Source organism: Sebastes umbrosus, chromosome 18 (assembly GCF_015220745.1).
Source record: "Sebastes umbrosus isolate fSebUmb1 chromosome 18, fSebUmb1.pri, whole genome shotgun sequence".
Taxonomy (NCBI): domain Eukaryota; kingdom Metazoa; phylum Chordata; class Actinopteri; order Perciformes; family Sebastidae; genus Sebastes; species Sebastes umbrosus.
Genome location: NC_051286.1, coordinates 151,493 through 170,000, shown reverse-complemented (window position 1 = coordinate 170,000; position 18,508 = coordinate 151,493). Strand labels below are relative to the sequence as shown.

The 18,508-nt window shown below is 43.6% G+C and overlaps 1 protein-coding gene across 1 annotated transcript; it reads right to left on the bottom strand.

Moving 5' to 3' along the window:
* Positions 1–805: 805 nt before the first annotated feature.
* On the bottom strand, positions 806–17,522 carry LOC119476812 (cysteine-rich protein 2-like). Its single transcript, XM_037750365.1, has 8 exons — positions 17,139–17,522; positions 11,087–11,181; positions 2,887–2,944; positions 2,651–2,785; positions 2,381–2,449; positions 1,688–1,782; positions 1,498–1,555; positions 806–1,065 (listed from the first exon to the last, which is right to left on the bottom strand). Exons 1-8 carry the CDS (start codon positions 17,356–17,358, stop codon positions 995–997), a joined length of 801 nt encoding a protein of 266 aa, XP_037606293.1. The 5' UTR covers positions 17,359–17,522; the 3' UTR covers positions 806–994.
* Between the last annotated feature and the right edge of the window lie 986 nt (positions 17,523–18,508).

The following is an 18,508-nucleotide window of genomic DNA, read 5'->3' as shown; positions in this document are numbered from 1 at the left end:
TGTTGCTTATTTGTAATAAATGATCAAATATCCAGACACTGAACGCAGGTTTGGTTTCTCACAGCTTTACTGTAAAATGTGATGACCCCCCCCCCTCATAACACTCAGTAAGACGTCTCTTTGCACGCGTCTCCGTCTCATCCCTCTTTTAGAACCAGGACGAACCTGTTCAACAAACACTGACAATAAGTTGGGCCGGTACGTTTCATCAGTCATGAGTGACACGGGAGCTTTAATCCACTAATTACAGAGAACCAAGAAACTTAAAGGTCCCATATCAGCTCATCTTCAGGTTCATGTTGCATTTAGTGTTTCTACTAGAACATGTTTACACGCTGTAATGTTCAAAGAACTTTATTTTCCTCATCCTGTCTGTCTGAATATACCTGGATTCACCGTCTGTCTGAAACGCTCCGTTTTACTGCATTTCAACGGAATTGCAATGGATTTGCGTTGCTAGGCAACCGCTTGGGTCCATGTTGTCCAGCTGATGTTATTTACATTCACTGCAACAGGAAATAAACTGGGGCACATTTAGAATGTTAACGTTTAAAATCGTGTAATGGTCTAAATATTGTATATTTGTGACATCACAAATGGACAGAAATCCTGACGGCTTGTTTCAAATAGTTTAACAGTATTTATATAAAACACTTAAACCTGCTTTATAATATAAAAGACCTGAATCTCACTTTCTACAATATGGGACCTTTAAGGAAAATCTGAAACCCACACAGGAGGACATGTTGAAGGCTCGTATCAGTACAAAAAATAGATATAAAAACAATATACAAATACAACAGAAACATCTAAATATCCATCCCTGTGATCGCAGAACATCTGTCACCGTGACTGTAGAAGGCTAATCAAAGAGACATGGAGGTCCTGGAGGATCCTCGAGGGTCCTGGAGGATCCTGGAGGGTCCTGCCGGATCCTGGAGGGTCCTGGAGGGTCCTGGAGGGTCCTGGAGGGTCCTGGAGGCAGCGTCAGGGATCAGGGCTGAGCTTCAGCTTCAGCTTCAGGTTCATCGTAGATGTAGCTGCCGACACCTCCAGTGTTCACACCTGAGAGAGGTCAGAGCACAGCAGCGTTTCCTCATCAGGGCTAATCCATTCAGTTAATCACAATTAATCACATGATTGTCCAGAGTTAACCGTGATTTATCTGTTCTAAATGAACCTTAGAGGGAGATTAGTCAAGTATTTAATCTAACCAGCTGCCGCCCAGCTGCCACCCAGCTGCCACCCATCTGCCACCCAGCTGCCACCCATCTGCCACCCAGCTGCCAACCAGCTGCCACCCAGCTACCGCCCAGCTGCCGCCCAGCTACCGCCCAGCTACCGCCCAGCTGCCACCCAGCTGCCGCCCATCTGCCGCCCAGCTGCCGCCCAGCTGCCGCCCAGCTGCCGCCCAGCTGCCGCCCAGCTGCCACCCAGCTGCCACCCAGCTGCCGCCCAGCCCCCTGCACCACACTGAGAGGGTTCCTGACTTCGTACCTTTGGGCCCAAACAGGACGGCGTAGCACGGTTTGTGGCAGTAAGGCTGTCCATCATGCTGCAGCAGAAACAAAAGAATCACTTTTTAAAATGAAAAACACTAAAACCATCAGAAATATGAAATATGAGTGTAAACGTCCAGCGTGATGAGCGTGGTCGTGGTCGTGGTCGTGGTCGTGGTTGTGGTCACCTCGGCGTGGCTGCCGGCAGCCAGGGTCTTACTGCATCTCTCGCAGCGCAGACAGGGCCGATGCCAGTTCTTCCCGAGAGACGACACCTTCTCAGCTGCACACACACAACATGGAGACAGTCACCATGGAAACCAGCCGCCGTAGTCACTTAGACACACATTCCAACACTCGTACAGGGAGCGGACGGGAGTCACTCACAATCACAAGTGATGAATTACAGCCAATAATATCCGTTATTACAGCCGCATACAGCCAGCAGGAAGCTGTCATACAGCCAGCAGGAAGCTGTCATACAGCGTGCAGGAAGCTGTCATACAGCCAGCAGGAAGCTGTCATATGAGCGTGCAGGAAGCTGTCATACGAGCGTGCAGGGCGGTGCGGTCCCATGGGTCTGATGAGCGTTCATTATGGCGAGGAAAATAACTCTGGATCAGCTGTTAGTTAATTTTACCACTTGTAGGACATCATGATTTAAATGAGGATATTTAAGTGGGACGTTGATTTCTGTCCTCTGATCTACAGACGTCTCTTTATACATCCATGGACACACTCACTGGTGGTTTCAGTCCAAGATGGCGGCAGCTGTTGTCTTAAAAGCACCAGAGTTTCACCTCTTTGCTTCTGGACTCTCTGACGTCACATTCCCTCTCATACGAACAAACTGTGAGACACGAAGACACCGATCTGCTTACCGAAGTAAACCGTCTTGTTGCATCTGGGGCAGATGTTGGGTCCTCCAGAGAAAGACGAGAAGCTCGCAGCTGAAAAAGTCACATTGAATTGATATTAAATTATTAACCCGTCTATATTTATCTCCCTGCTCCGTTACTTCCTCTGTGAGTTTCTCCTTTCGTCCTCCTGATTTAAGCTGAGGCTCCTCATCCCTCCACAGAGGATCCTCGTTGACTTCCTCCTCCCAACATTTCACAGATTTTCTATTTCTGCTGCACATCATTTCTCACCCTTCACCGGTCCCCGTACGGGGGGGGCTTTTTTCTGCTTCTCTGGTTTGGCATCTGTTTCCATGGAAACGGCAGCAGGGGCTTCGTTGGCGGGAGCGTCGTACACGTAGGAACCGGCTCCACCGATGTTCACGCCTCAAAAACACACGCAAACGTTGAATTTTACAAACGAGACAGAGAAATGACACACAGAGTTCTTACAAAGGTTTTAAAAGTGGAATCAAGAAGAGAGACACCTTTTGGTCCGAAGAGGGCGGCGTAGCACGGCTTGTGGCAGTACGGCGTCCCGTCGTGCTGCAAAACACAAGAGGGAGGGAAAGTAAGCAGACAAGTCCACGTGCACTTTCTCACTGTTCTGATCCACGTCTAGTCTGTTCTGATCCACATATCTAGTCTGTTCTGATCCATATGTCTAGTCTGTTCTGATCCACATGTCTAGTCTGTTCTGATCCACATGTCTAGTCTGTTCTGATCCACATATCTAGTCTGTTCTGAACCACATAATGCTGAATACTGAACGAACCAGGATGTGTTCACAGACCTGTGTGTTCTCTGTTACTTTCTCTGTTCACAGCGATTCATAACGCAGACAAAGAGCTAAATATGAATAAGTATGGGTCCGTTCTGTGGTCTGTTTATCCTCAAGTCATCTCATTATTCCCTGTGAAAGCCAGTTCTCTGACTCACCGTGCTCGTTCTGATGACGACGAGCTGTTCAACTCTAATAGAGGAAAACGTCCTACGCTGTGAACCCTTTCAGACGTTCAATATGTGACATTTTACTGGCTTCATCTCCAGTCATCCAGACAGTTAATGTACTGTAATGGCTTCATCCACACAGGAGGCGTTTCAGACATGTTGTTCAGTCGTGTTCAGTCGGCAATGTGACGTATCTGGTTCTGCCAGTGTAGGGACCTGCCATTTCTGGTGGCAGAGACAGTCACTTCATGAACTCAGTAACACGATCCTTGACTCTGATCTCAGTCCTCATTGGCTACAGTAACATTTCACCCAGAGGTGTGAAATTCACACAGAACAAAACCGGAGGAATGTTCTTTGTTCCTCCTCTTTCGTCTCTTTCTTCTCATCTGCTCATCTCTCCTGACGTGTGAGAGGTGAGCTGCTGCGCTCTCTCTGCTCTTCATCTCCTCAACCCAGGCTGACCTGGTTGAGGTGAACGGCTCTCAAGTCCAGAACTTGCAAAACAGTTCTGGTTCTGATCAATGGCCTGTTAGGAAACAGCCATTGCAACCAAGGAACCAAACGGCAGACGATGCGAGTGCTCTGCCCTTTTCACCAGCTAACTTCAAGCTATCAAGCAAAGAAGTTAGCACCAAACTAACAGCAAAGACGACATCTTTGATTGGGAACCACAACTTCAACACATGGAATCACAAACCCTTTTCTTCCATGGATTGGTAACGTACTGGGCTTAACTTAGCATTAGCAATCTCACAGGGCTGAGCAAGACTGTCCAACTTTGATTTCTAGAAAGTACTTGTATTGATTTGGTTTAATGTTATTCATTGAGTTTGACTGTGTTGATTTATCTGTATTTGATTTTTGGGTAACTGGCCTCGCCACATCTGATGTGTTTAGTTTATGCTTCACATAGACAAGGTCTTGCATGCAACTAACCATCTTTTCTAACCCACTGCATATCTAACACACATTAAGATCACATACAGAAATTGTGAATTAGTTAAACATAAACATACAGCTTCAGATAATCTTAACCCCACATCACCCCCCTCTCTGTCCTAGAACAAAGAGGTCATGTGATGACATTCTGATGGCCATCTTCGATTCCGCCATCTTTGATTCCGCCATCTTTGATTCAGCCATCTTTGTAGTTTTACAGTGCTCGCCATTTTGTTTGTAGGCCATACAGACATTTTGAAACAAGACGCCATCTTGTTTCCCCCCCCCTCTCTCTCTCTCTCACACACACACACACACACACACACACACACACACACACACGCACACACACACACGCTTACACACTGTGTTTGGTTTGTTTAGTTTAGTTATTTAGTTAGATTAATATTGTGTTTTGAACCTTTATTATCTTGTAAATAAATGATTGTGGAATATACATGCTGGTCTCTTTAATGTTGCACAAGAGTGAATAATGCCAACCTCTGCTATGTCAAGAATTCCGATATCCTTCAACCTTTACTATCTATTTTGGTTATAGTTATTAATTTAATTATTAATCAATGTTCCAAATTGATAATTTAGCATATATAATGAGACTATATTAACGTTTTGGTCATTGGTCCCTGATTCCAGGGTGGTGCCCCGTTTATTATTGATAATCTTTATTAATATTAATAATTCTATTATTATTTATTAATTAATTTGCTAATAACCAAAACCTACTAAAGTAGAACCCCTACATAATGGTGCCCCGTGTGAGGCATATTATTCTTGTTGGCAAATGTTCATAATTGTGCAATATTAATTTTCAGCATCATTTTTGGTCAAAAACAAAAATTTCATATTCCACTTCTAAACAAACCAAAAGTGTTTACATTCTACACCACTAGTCTTCCACAGGAGTAGAAGTCCAGCTGTACTTTTAAACAAGTACATTGTGGTTAGAATTGTTTATTTGAGAGATTTTGAGTATTAACACTTTAAGCCTTTATAGTGTTAATGTTAATAATTTGCTTTTGCTGCTAATTCAAGTTAACCTACGCTGTAGAACTTGAGAGAATTTTGGTTCAGCATTTGAATACCACGTATTCAATGCAATCTAGTCTAGTTGTCATATTTTGCTGTTAATCTAAGTGTTCCTTTAATGACACAGCGTGCCACCGGCCCTGTGTAACATAGAGAGCTTGTACCCTGCTGTGTAACTGCCAAGCTTTCCACAGCCTGAGTTAAGATAAGAGCCACAGTGTGCTAAACAGCCCTGTGATATAAGTTTGCAACCTAGCTGTTACTTCCACGTGTCCAGCTTGAGTCACCTTTAAGAGACATCATCACAACTGTAACTGCCTTGCATTTCAGTTAGTGCATGTTGTGTGTAAGCAAACTTATTTTGTAAACTTTGTTTACTTTACTGGCCTTTTGTTGATGCCCACTAGAGTCACTAGTTGGTCCCCTCCTCCACAGGGAGCTACCCCCCATAGTGTAGGCCAGTGTATTGTTGTTTTGCTAGTGTACCTCCCAAACTACACCACAAGGTGTCTGCCAACGCAACACCATAGCCAACAACATTGTTTTGTTTTCTACTAGACATCCTGTTTAGTTTCACCCTCCATTCCAGGTTTAACAATGGATAACCCCTGTGTTGAGCTTTTTATTTCTTCCCTAGCACAGAGCCTAAACCTTGGCTGCCCTGAACTCATCAGCAGGTTGAGTTTCAGTGAGTGCAGGAAAGATATAGAATCGCTCCTCACAGACAGGTTTGATGCGCAGACCGCATCCAAAGATTCATTGTTAAAATGCTTACTTCTGATTTTTCACAGGCAAACCAGTCTTGCCATTCAGAGCAAAGCAGCCCTGGAAAAAGAGGTAGATAGCCTAAGAACGCAAAGTGCTGCTCTCCTCCATGAAGTTCAGACAGCTGATAAGAAAGCCATGCGTTACTTAGAAGACCTGCATTCAGCAGAGTTAGCTCTTTTTCAATACAAAGAGAAATTGTTAGGGCTTAGACTAGAATGTCTTTCCCCATCACAGTCTGTCAGTCACTGTGATTCTGGCTACTCAGATTCACTCTCCTCACGTGATGAGAGGTTAACTCCCTCTCCACTCAGAAGTGAAAGATTTCCAACCGACTTAAAATCTTTGGGAATGAAGTCAGATCCTCAACCTCCGCTGAGAGAAAGAGTGAACAGCTACCTGACCACTTATTGTTCTGAAACTGACAGTGAAGACACATGTAGTTTATCTTCAAGAAGATATCCTGCCTCATGTTCTTCTCAGCCACTGAGAAATGACACCTTCCTCTGTGCTCCTCCCTCCAAAAGTTCAGCCTGCTTCCCACTCTGTCACAAGGGTGATGACAGCTGTCCAGCCTCTGCCTCTCAGCCAGAGAGGACATTAGCATGTGATGCACCAGTGCATTGTAATGCTAATTTAGTCTTACCTTCAGCAGAAAGGACTCCCCGCCATGAAGTGCTGGAATTCATAGCTAAGGACATTGAATGTTTTGATCCAGGCAACTGTGATCAACACATTGATGACTATTTTAAGGAATTAGATCACAATCTAATTGACTTAAAACACGCCACCCAAAGGGAGAAGGTTAAACTTGTGTGGAAAACCAGCTCTAAAGCTGTGCACAAGTTTATACAGTCACAACCTCCCAGTGTCAGAAATGACTATAGTAAGCTTCGTCGTGCACTGATAGAAGAATTCTCTTCCACAGCTGACGAGACCTCAGCGATGTTTGCAGCCCTTCAGATTAAACATTCACGTAGTGAGAATCCTAGAGATTACTATAAACGTTTAAGGCATGCATACTTCCAAGGTAAGAATGCGCCAGGCTTAGAAGAAAACGCTTTCTTCAAGTCCTTGTTTCTGCAGAATCTGCATCCCTGTGTACGCACTCAGGTGGTACTAAGGACGCATGAGGGTAACCCCTCACTGTGTGAGATAAGGAAGATGACACAGATAGCTTGGGAAACTCTGGTCATTTCCAAAAGGGGGGGGCAAATTAACTGAGCCCACCAGCTCAAACACTGACGTGTTAAGTAGATCTGCCACCTCAAAAGCCCACCTTCACAACAGGTCGAAGGGGGGTCAGAAGAGGCGGCATAAGGACACTGAGCGTAACCGCCATGTTCCCCATTTGCATAGAGATAGGCATTCACACAACAGAAGTGTTAGAAAGCCATACGCTGAAATTCTTTCCCAGAATTGGCGTGACCGGTCTGACGATGACCACAGCATCTCTGACCACATTTCAGACTCTGAACAAGGTTCAGAACATGGACATAATCTAGCATACAGTGATAGCTACTCTGAGTGCCTCTCTGCCTCTGGCTACCTGGAGCGTTACAGCCCTGAGCCACGAGGTAAGCATCAGAGATCCAGAGCTACCTTCCCACGGTACTAGCTAACACCTAGCTAACAGTGAGACTGACGCTAGATAACGGTGCCTTAATTTTCCTTTCCTCTTTTGCAGATACTAGGGAAAACTAGAGTTTGTTAGCAACAGCAAAAACTCAACTCAGACACCACTGTCCAACTTTACAAGTACACTTGGACCAACTCCTTAGTAGTATCTTGTTTAGAGATCACTAGTGCACACACTAGCTTAGGACACCACATTATGACTGTACAGAACCAGTCATACACCTGTCCGCATTGTTTTAGGTGACACTCTCCGCCTCTCACCTTAACACCTCTAACATTCCTGTTCTTCACTAACCTTATAAATAACAGAGAAACATAGTTAGGTATTTTATACAATGCTATTGTTTTTGTTTATCTGGTTTTATTTGTAACTTAGGGACTGTTCTTGCTTAGCCAGGATAGATAGTCTTAACCAATGCCCAATTGGTTAATGAACTGCCCAGACGTTAGAAAATGGAATGAACTATTGAATGAACTTTTTCAATCATGGATTTAACAACTTTTCAGTTGTCCCCAGGGATTGGACTGTACAACCTCCAGGTTGTTTCCAAGGATCTGTGAACTGTTCAACCTTCTGTTTGCTCTTCAAGGATGGTACACATCTTAAAAACCAAAAGGGGGGATGTAGGGACCTGCCATTTCTGGTGGCAGAGACAGTCACTTCATGAACTCAGTAACACGATCCTTGACTCTGATCTCAGTCCTCATTGGCTACAGTAACATTTCACCCAGAGGTGTGAAATTCACACAGAACAAAACCAGAGGAATGTTCTTTGTTCCTCCTCTTTCGTCTCTTTCTTCTCATCTGCTCATCTCTCCTGACGTGTGAGAGGTGAGCTGCTGCGCTCTCTCTGCTCTTCATCTCCTCAACCCAGGCTGACCTGGTTGAGGTGAACGGCTCTCAAGTCCAGAACTTGCAAAAACAGTTCTGGTTCTGATCAATGGCCTGTTAGGAAACAGCCATTGCAACCAAGGAACCAAACGGCAGACGACGCGAGTGCTTTGCCCTTTTCACCAGCTAACTTCAAGCTATCAAGCAAAGAAGTTAGCACCAAACTAACGGCAAAGACGACCTCTTTGACTTGGAACCACAACTTCAACACATGGAATCACAAACCCTTTTCTTCCATGGATTGGTAACGTACTGGGCTCAACTTAGCATTAGCAATCGCACAGGGCTGAGCAAGACTGTCCAACTTTGATTTCTAGAAAGTACTTGTATTGATTTGGTTTAATGTTATTCATTGAGTTTGACTGTGTTGATTTATCTGTATTTGATATCTGGGTAACTGGCCTCGCCACATCTGATGTGTTTAGTTTATGCTTCACATAGACAAGGTCTTGCATGCAACTAACCATCTTTTCTAACCCACTGCATATCTAACACACATTAAGATCACATACAGAAACTGTGAATTAGTTAAACATAAACATACAGCTTCAGATAATCTTAACCCCACATCACCCCCCTCTCTGTCCTAGAACAAAGAGGTCATGTGATGACATGCTGATGGCCATCTTCGATTCCGCCATCTTTGATTCCGCCATCTTTGATTCAGCCATCTTTGTAGTTTTACAGTGCTCGCCATTTTGTTTGTAGGCCATACAGACATTTTGAAACAAGACACCATCTTGTTTCCCCCCCCCTTCTCTCTCTCTCTCACACACACACACACACACACACACACACACACACACACGCACACACACACACGCTTACACACTGTGTTTGGTTTGTTTAGTTTAGTTATTTAGTAAGATTAATATTGTGTTTTGAACCTTTATTATCTTGTAAATAAATGATTGTGGAATATACATGCTGGTCTCTTTAATGTTGCACAAGAGTGAATAATGCCAACCTCTGCTATGTCAAGAATTCCGATATCCTTCAACCTTTACTATCTATTTTGGTTATAGTTATTAATTTAATTATTAATCAACGTTCCAAATTGATAATTTAGCATATATAATGAAACTATATTAACGTTTTGGTCATTGGTCCCTGATTCCAGGGTGGTGCCCCGTTTATTATTGATAATCTTTATTAATATTAATAATTCTATTATTATTTATTAATTAATTTGCTAATAACCAAAACCTACTAAAGTAGAACCCCTACACCAGCTTCCTGCTGGCTGTATGCGGCTGTAATAACGGAGATATTGTCTGTATGCGGCTGTAATAACGGAGATATTGGCTGTAATGCATCACTTTTATTATCTATTAATACACCCATGGGCTGTATGCTGTCAGTGTATCTTTGGTAATTCGATTTTCCTTTCACAAACGGATATTAAAAAACTAAAAATTAGTGGTTATTTCATTTTTGTTTTAAAATACAAAAAATAATATTGAAGTATAAGACGTTTTTCTTTATCGGGGTCAAAAAGGGGATGAACTGATTTTCATTTTCTATTTCTAAAACATAAAAATAAAATCACTAGAAGACAGAAACGAAAAAATGCTGTTTTTTTCATATTCTGTGACAGGAAGTTGCCATTTCCAAAGTAAGAGCGCGTCTGAGGACGGTGCTGCTGTGTAACTGAGGGTGATGGACATGGATCAGTACGTAGTTTTTAGAAACAATAAAAGAGTGTGTCTCATACACATCACTGTCCTCATGCGTGCTCTTACTTTGTAAATGGCAACTTCCATGTGCCAATTTCCGCTTCAGTCTTTTCAAAATAAAACTGCTTGGTTAGGTTTAGGTAAAGATGGTGGTTTGGGTCTAAATTACTCCAGAAGTTCTGTAACTGAAGTTCAGAAGTTACGTGAGAAATAAATCAACGTTGACCTCTGGTTTTAGATGGGACATGAACACCGGTCTCCTGGTGAACGTCTGGTGTTTTTAGAACCACCCGTCCATCATGATTTGATTACAGGTGAATTGATTTCATGCTGACCATCATGAAACAAATATGAATTATGTGTTTATGTAGACGAATGACCACATTAAATTCTATGAGTATTTGACATTGGATATCGTTCACCAGGCAGCTCCTTCCACTTCTGTTGTGATCTGTTCCTTCATCATCAGATCAAAGCTGAGGTTAATTCTACAGTGGTGACCCACCGGGTCACCGGGCCACCGGGCCACCGGGCCAACGGGTCACCGGATCACCGGGCCACCGGATCACCGGGTCAATGGGTCACCGGGTCACCGGGTCACCGAGTCACCAGGTCACCGGGCCACCGGGTCACCGGATCACCGGGCCACTAAATGAATGTGTGACTAGCATGTAAACTTTAAACCCATTCCATCATTACGCTCCATTAAAGCATCATCTTAACATAAAGTCCATCAACCCTCCAGTCTGACGCCTCCCTCCGCTCACTTCCTCTTACCTCGGCGTGGCCTCCTGGATTCAGCGTCTTGTTGCAGCGTTCACACTTCAGACAGAACTTGTGCCAGTCTTTCCCCAAAGACGACACCTTCTCCGCTGCAGAGGAACAAGAGACAGAAACGAGGACATTATATTAAACTGTTTCTGTGAAACTACGGAGTCACATGTTCGTGTTTACGGGACATGAATCGCTTCAAAACCGGTATAAAGATCCAGCTAAGAGGAATGGACCTGGTACTCAGTCCTGGGGTACCAGATGGCGATGGGCCAGGCGAGGGTAACGGGTAGTGGTGGGATCCAATGCATAGTTTTCACGTGACGTCACAGCCCTATAGGAACGCCTACCTGGAGGGCAAAACCAAGCTGCTCTCCGCTGTCCGCCAGTGACAGCTCAGCTTCTACAACACTGTTAGTTGTTCTTCAATTTGATGCACAAACCGAAGAGAAGACGAGCCTGGACTGTGTTTCTACAGCACCGTCTCAGAACCAGAACCCAGAGCAGAGCATTGTGGATTTGTGCAATTAAATTAGACGTGCCGCCGTCACCGAGGAGAGCGGACTACACCGACTGCAACTGAACACCCATGAAACCAACGACTACGACCGAGCTAGCCGTCTCTCCGCCTGTGTCCCTCTCCAGCAGTGTTACTACATCTGCTCTGCCTGTGTCTGTCTCCAGCCGTGTTACTACGTCTGCTTTGCCTGTGTCCATCTCCAGCCGTGTTACTACGTCTGCTTTGCCTGTGTCCGTCTCCAGCCGTGTTACTACGTCTGCTCTGCCTGTGTCCGTCTCCAGCGGTGTTACTATGTCTGCTCCGCCTGTGTCCGTCCCCTGCGGTGTTACTATGTCTGCTCCGCCTGTGTCCGTCCCCTGCGGTGTTACTATGTCTGCTCTGCCTGTGTCCGTCTCCAGCGGTGTTACTACGTCTGCTCCGCCTGTGTCCGTCTCCAGCGGCTGGTTTAACTATGGAAATTTCTTTTACTTCCACAAGTGACCCGTCCAGATTGAAAGTCCAGATAACTGTGACGTTACACTTTCCTCTCGGTGACAGTATGAGGGATGGAGTCTCCACCAGATCTAACGTTATGTAGCTAAACATCACCAGAGTACAGCTCCGGGGACGCAGCTGAGACAACTTTTCAACTAGCTAGCTATGCTAGCTAACGCTGTCTGGTTATCAACTCCTTGATCACAACAGAATAGAGTAACTTTCATCACTGCTCATTTTAGAAAGGCCACCGCAAGAAGACGTGTTCTTTGTTTAGATGATCAACCAGACAATGGATCATAGATGTTTGTTACTTGCTGTCATGCCAGCTAATGTTCCCAGTATCAGACAGTGAAAGCGAGGCTTACTGGAAACCGATCTAAAGGCACATTACAGAAGAGGTTTAGTTGCGGTGGCGTTTCTAAAATGAGTTTCAGTGGTTAAAGTTATTAGATGCTGTTATGACCGAGGAGTTGATCAGCTAGCCTGCTAGGAAGCTGAAAAGTTGTCTACTTCCACTTCAATGATTAGAATACCGCAGCAGGTTCCTGTTTGTGGGTCAGTTTGTATATAAATCTGTGTTTTCCTGGTTTGAGGTGATCTAAACACTTGATTGTAAAATATAAAGCTGTGACAGCCCTGTGCTCTTCACGGGGGCTGGGTTTAACCCTCCAGGCTCTGAGCGACCAACCATCTGGTTCAGAGCTTCAGTGTGCCTCTAAAGCCTCTAAAGCCTGGGACACACCAGAACCTCTGACAGACAGTGAAGCGGGTCGGTCTCAGACGGTTCAGTAAAGGTTGATGCTGATTGTCCTTCTGACTGAAGGACAGCAGGAGGGACGGAGAGAGAGAGAGAGACTCACCAACACTCCCAGAATATCCCAGCAGACACACTGGGGACCAGATAGGACGTGACATTTTAATGGAGTCATAGAAATACTCTGATGACTAAAACATTTGATTTGGAAATAAATGATAACTCTTAGAAACTGTAAATATGACGATCACTCCTGCTTCTTTTTATCTATTTTATTTATTTAAACTTTACTCCGACACTTTACTCTCTATATTATTATATGTGAAATGTTTGGAACACTAATATCTAAAATGTGATGGTGATTTTTCTCCTATTTGTACTTAAGGTTTGTCCTTTGGGTGTGTTTAAACCATTAGTAGTTTATATTCCCTTCATGTGAATTTGTATTTTATGTCTTGTTATATGTGTGAAACCAATAAACATAAACCTCCTGGTCTCGTGTTTCACTCCTTCTTCTCCCGTCTCCGTATAAAAAACAGCTTTCAGTTTATTAACTTGAGGTTATTTTTCCTTTTCTTTCCTTCCCTGGAACTCGTTTCACCCTCTCTTGATGTTTTCTTGTAATTTATTTCTTCCCTTTTGCCATTTTTTACATTAATTTGTTGTATAAATGAAATGCTGGATGTACACTGGTGTGGAAATTAATACAAATTATAAATTGCACCAAAAAAAGAGTGATAACTTCCAAGCTCAAAATCCCCAAGTAGACTAAATGTCTGAGTTTAAAATGTATGAAATGCATCTCCTCCTCCTCCACGATGACTTCCCTCTGCAGCTACAGAACAACACCTCACATGTTATTATTATTATTATTATTATTATTGTTATTGTTATTATTATTGAGAGCAGGTTAGGTTGAGGCTGCAGGACAGGGCGGGGGGGCGGAGACATGAAGATGAGAGAACAAAAAGAAAATCAGTCCATGTGACTCATCATGAGATCAATAAATGATTTACAAAGCTGTGTGGTGTACTAGATCACATCATCACTAGATCACATCGTCACTAGCTCACATCGTCACTAGATCACATCGTCACTAGATCACATCATCACTAGCTCACATCGTCACTAGCTCACATCGTCACTAGCTCACATCGTCACTAGATCACATCATCACTAGATCACATCGTCACTAGATCACATCGTCACTAGCTCACATCGTCACTAGATCACATCGTCACTAGATCACATCGTCACTAGATCACATCGTCACTAGATCACATCATCACTAGATCAGATCATCACTAGCTCACATCGTCACTAGATCACATCGTCACTAGATCACATCGTCACTAGCTCACATCGTCACTAGCTCACATCGTCACTAGATCACATCGTCACTAGATCACATCGTCACTAGCTCACATCGTCACTAGATCACATCGTCACTAGATCACATCGTCACTAGATCACATCGTCACTAGATCACATCGTCACTAGATCACATCGTCACTAGCTCACATCGTCACTAGCTCACATCGTCACTAGATCACATCGTCACTAGATCACATCGTCACTAGCTCACATCGTCACTAGATCACATCGTCACTAGATCACATCGTCACTAGATCACATCGTCACTAGCTCACATCGTCACTAGATCACATCGTCACTAGATCACATCGTCACTAGATCACATCGTCACTAGATCACATCGTCACTAGCTCACATCGTCACTAGATCACATCGTCACTAGATCACATCGTCACTAGATCACATCGTCACTAGCTCACATCGTCACTAGCTCACATCGTCACTAGATCACATCGTCACTAGATCACATCGTCACTAGCTCACATCGTCACTAGATCACATCGTCACTAGATCACATCGTCACTAGATCACATCGTCACTAGCTCACATCGTCACTAGATCACATCGTCACTAGATCACATCGTCACTAGATCACATCGTCACTAGCTCACATCGTCACTAGATCACATCGTCACTAGATCACATCGTCACTAGATCACATCATCACTAGATCACATCATCACTAGATCAGATCATCACTAGATCACATCATCACTAGATCAGATCATCACTAGATCACATCATCACTAGATCACATCATCACTAGATCAGATCATCACTGAACACATCATCACTAGATCACATCATCACTAGATCAGATCATAACTAGATCACATCATCACTAGATCACACCATCACTAGATCAGATCATCACTAGATCACATCATCACTAGATCACATCATCACTAGATCAGATCATCACTAGATCACATCATCACTAGATCAGATCATCACTAGATCACATCATCACTAGATCACATCATCACTAGATCAGATCATCACTAGATCACATCATCACTAGATCACATCATCATCACTAGATCACATCATCACTAGATCACATCATCATCACTAGATCACATCATCACTAGATCACATCATCATCACTAGATCACATCATCACTAGATCACATCATCACTAGATCACATCATCACTAGATCAGATCATCACTAGATCACATCATCACTAGATCAGATCATCACTGAACACATCATCACTAGATCACATCATCACTAGATCAGATCATCACTGAACACATCATCACTAGATCACATCATCACTAGATCACATCATCACTAGATCACATCATCACTAGATCAGATCATCATCACTAGATCACATCATCACTAGATCACATCATCACTAGATCACATCATCACTAGATCAGATCATCACTAGATCAGATCATCACTAGATCAGATCATCACTAGATCACATCATCACTAGATCACATCATCACTAGATCAGATCATCACTAGATCAGATCATCACTAGATCACATCATCACTAGATCACATCATCACTAGATCACATCATCACTAGATCACATCATCACTAGATCAGATCATCACTAGATCACATCATCACTAGATCACATCATCACTAGATCAGATCATCATCACTAGATCACATCATCACTAGATCAGATCATCACTGAACACATCATCACTAGATCACATCATCACTAGATCAGATCATAACTAGATCACATCATCACTAGATCACATCATCACTAGATCAGATCATCACTAGATCACATCATCACTAGATCACATCATCACTAGATCAGATCATCACTAGATCAGATCATCATCACTAGATCACATCATCACTAGATCAGATCATCACTGAACACATCATCACTAGATCACATCATCACTAGATCACATCATCACTAGATCAGATCATCATCACTAGATCACATCATCACTAGATCACATCATCACTAGATCAGATCATCACTAGATCAGATCATCATCACTAGATCACATCATCACTAGATCAGATCATCACTAGATCACATCATCACTAGATCACATCATCACTAGATCACATCATCACTAGATCAGATCATCATCACTAGATCACATCATCACTAGATCACATCATCACTAGATCAGATCATCACTGAACACATCATCACTAGATCAGATCATAACTAGATCACATCATCACTAGATCAGATCATCACTGAACACATCATCACTAGATCACATCATCCAGCATCACCAGCACCACCAGCACCACCACCAGGACCACCACCACCACCAGCAGCACCACCACCAGCACCAGCATCAGCACCACCAGGACCACCATCACCAGCACCACCACCACCCGGACCACCACCAGCAGCATCACCAGCACCGCCAGCATCACCAGCACCACCAGCATCACCAGCACCGCCAGCATCACCAGCACCACCAGCATCACCAGCACCGCCAGCATCACCAGCACCACCAGCATCACCAGCACCACCAGCATCACCAGTACCACCAGCATCAGCACCACCCGGACCACCACCAGCAGCATCACCAGCACCGCCAGCATCACCAGCACCACCAGCATCACCAGTACCACCAGCATCAGCACCACCCGGACCACCACCAGCAGCATCACCAGCACCGCCAGCATCACCAGCACCACCAGCATCACCAGTACCACCAGCACCACCACCACCCGGACCACCACCAGCAGCATCACCAGCACCACCAGCATCACCAGCACCACCAGCATCACCAGTACCACCAGCATCAGCACCACCCGGACCACCACCAGCAGCATCACCAGCACCGCCAGCATCACCAGCACCACCACCACCAGCAGCACCTCCACCACCACCAGCATCACCACCACCAGCACCACCAGAACCAGCAGCAGCTCGACGCTGGACGGAACCCAGAACCCAGAACATCAGTATAAAACGAGCACTCACCGAAATACACCGTCTTCTCGCATTTGGGACATTTTGACGCCATGTTCAGTTCGGTGGGAACAAAGACAGCGAGTCGGTTTACCGGAGGTCCGTCTGCCCGTCTGCCTCTCTGTCTGCAGCTCCAGCAGACACACCTCAGAGGAGGATGAGGAGGAGGAGGATGCTCACACCCTCCCGTTGACTCCTCATTAACATAACCCCGCCTCCAGGATGACATCATGCAGTTGTCCTCTCACACAGCAGAGACAGAGACAGAGTCCTCAAACCAGGACCAGGACCTGATATCTCAGACTCTGTTCTGACTCCGTCCTCCAGCTGGACCACCAGGAGGGACAGTCTCTCTGTCAGACACACTGGAGACCACATGTGGGACAGAGTCTGTCTGTGTGGGACAATGTGGGACAATGTGGGACAGGTTGCCTGAGAGGCTGAGAGCTCGTCTATAGTTTAGATATCATGTCTATTTAACTGAAATAAAAAACATTTCTCTTCTGCTCCTTCTCTTTCAACATCTCTATGTTTTAATGCTTTAATGCATCCAGAGATCAGCAGCATCATCTCTCCAGAAGAAAGACAGAATAATACGAGAATAAAGACAGAATATTACGAGAATAAAGACAGAATATTACGAGAATAAAGACAGAATACTACGAGAATAAAGACAGAATAATACGAGAATAAAGACAGAATATTACGAGAATAAAGACAGAATAATACGAGAATAAAGACAGAATATTACGAGAATAAAGACAGAATAATACGAGAATAAAGACAGAATATTACGAGAATAAAGACATAATATTACGAGAATAAAGACAGAATATTACGAGAATAAAGACAGAATACTACGAGAATAAAGACAGAATAATACGAGAATAAAGACATAATAATACGAGAATAAAGACAGAATACTACGAGAATAAAGACAGAATATTACGAGAATAAAGACATAATAATACGAGAATAAAGACATAATATTACGAGAATAAAGACAGAATATTACGAGAATAAAGACAGAATAATACGAGAATAAAGACAGAATATTACGAGAATAAAGACATAATATTACGAGAATAAAGACATAATATTACGAGAATAAAGACAGAATATTACGAGAATAAAGACATAATATTACGAGAATAAAGACAGAATATTACGAGAATAAAGACAGAATAATACGAGAATAAAGACAGAATACTACGAGAATAAAGACAGAATATTACGAGAATAAAGACATAATAATACGAGAATAAAGACATAATATTACGAGAATAAAGACAGAATATTACGAGAATAAAGACAGAATAATACGAGAATAAAGACAGAATAATACGAGAATAAAGACAGAATAATACGAGAATAAAGACAGA

What these genes read in the sequence shown, in the direction of transcription:
- LOC119476812 (XM_037750365.1), bottom strand. Translation starts at nt 17,358, where the DNA reads ATGATGTCATCCTGGAGGCGGGGTTATGTTAATGAGGAGTCAACGGGA. An exon ending in CGAGAAGACGGTGTATTTCG is followed by an intron (nt 11,182 to 17,138) that starts GTGAGTGCTCGT and finishes GTTCCTCTGCAG; the next exon opens with CGGAGAAGGTGTCGTCTTTG. An exon ending in CGCCCTCTTCGGACCAAAAG is followed by an intron (nt 2,786 to 2,886) that starts GTGTCTCTCTTC and finishes TGTGTTTTTGAG; the next exon opens with GCGTGAACATCGGTGGAGCC.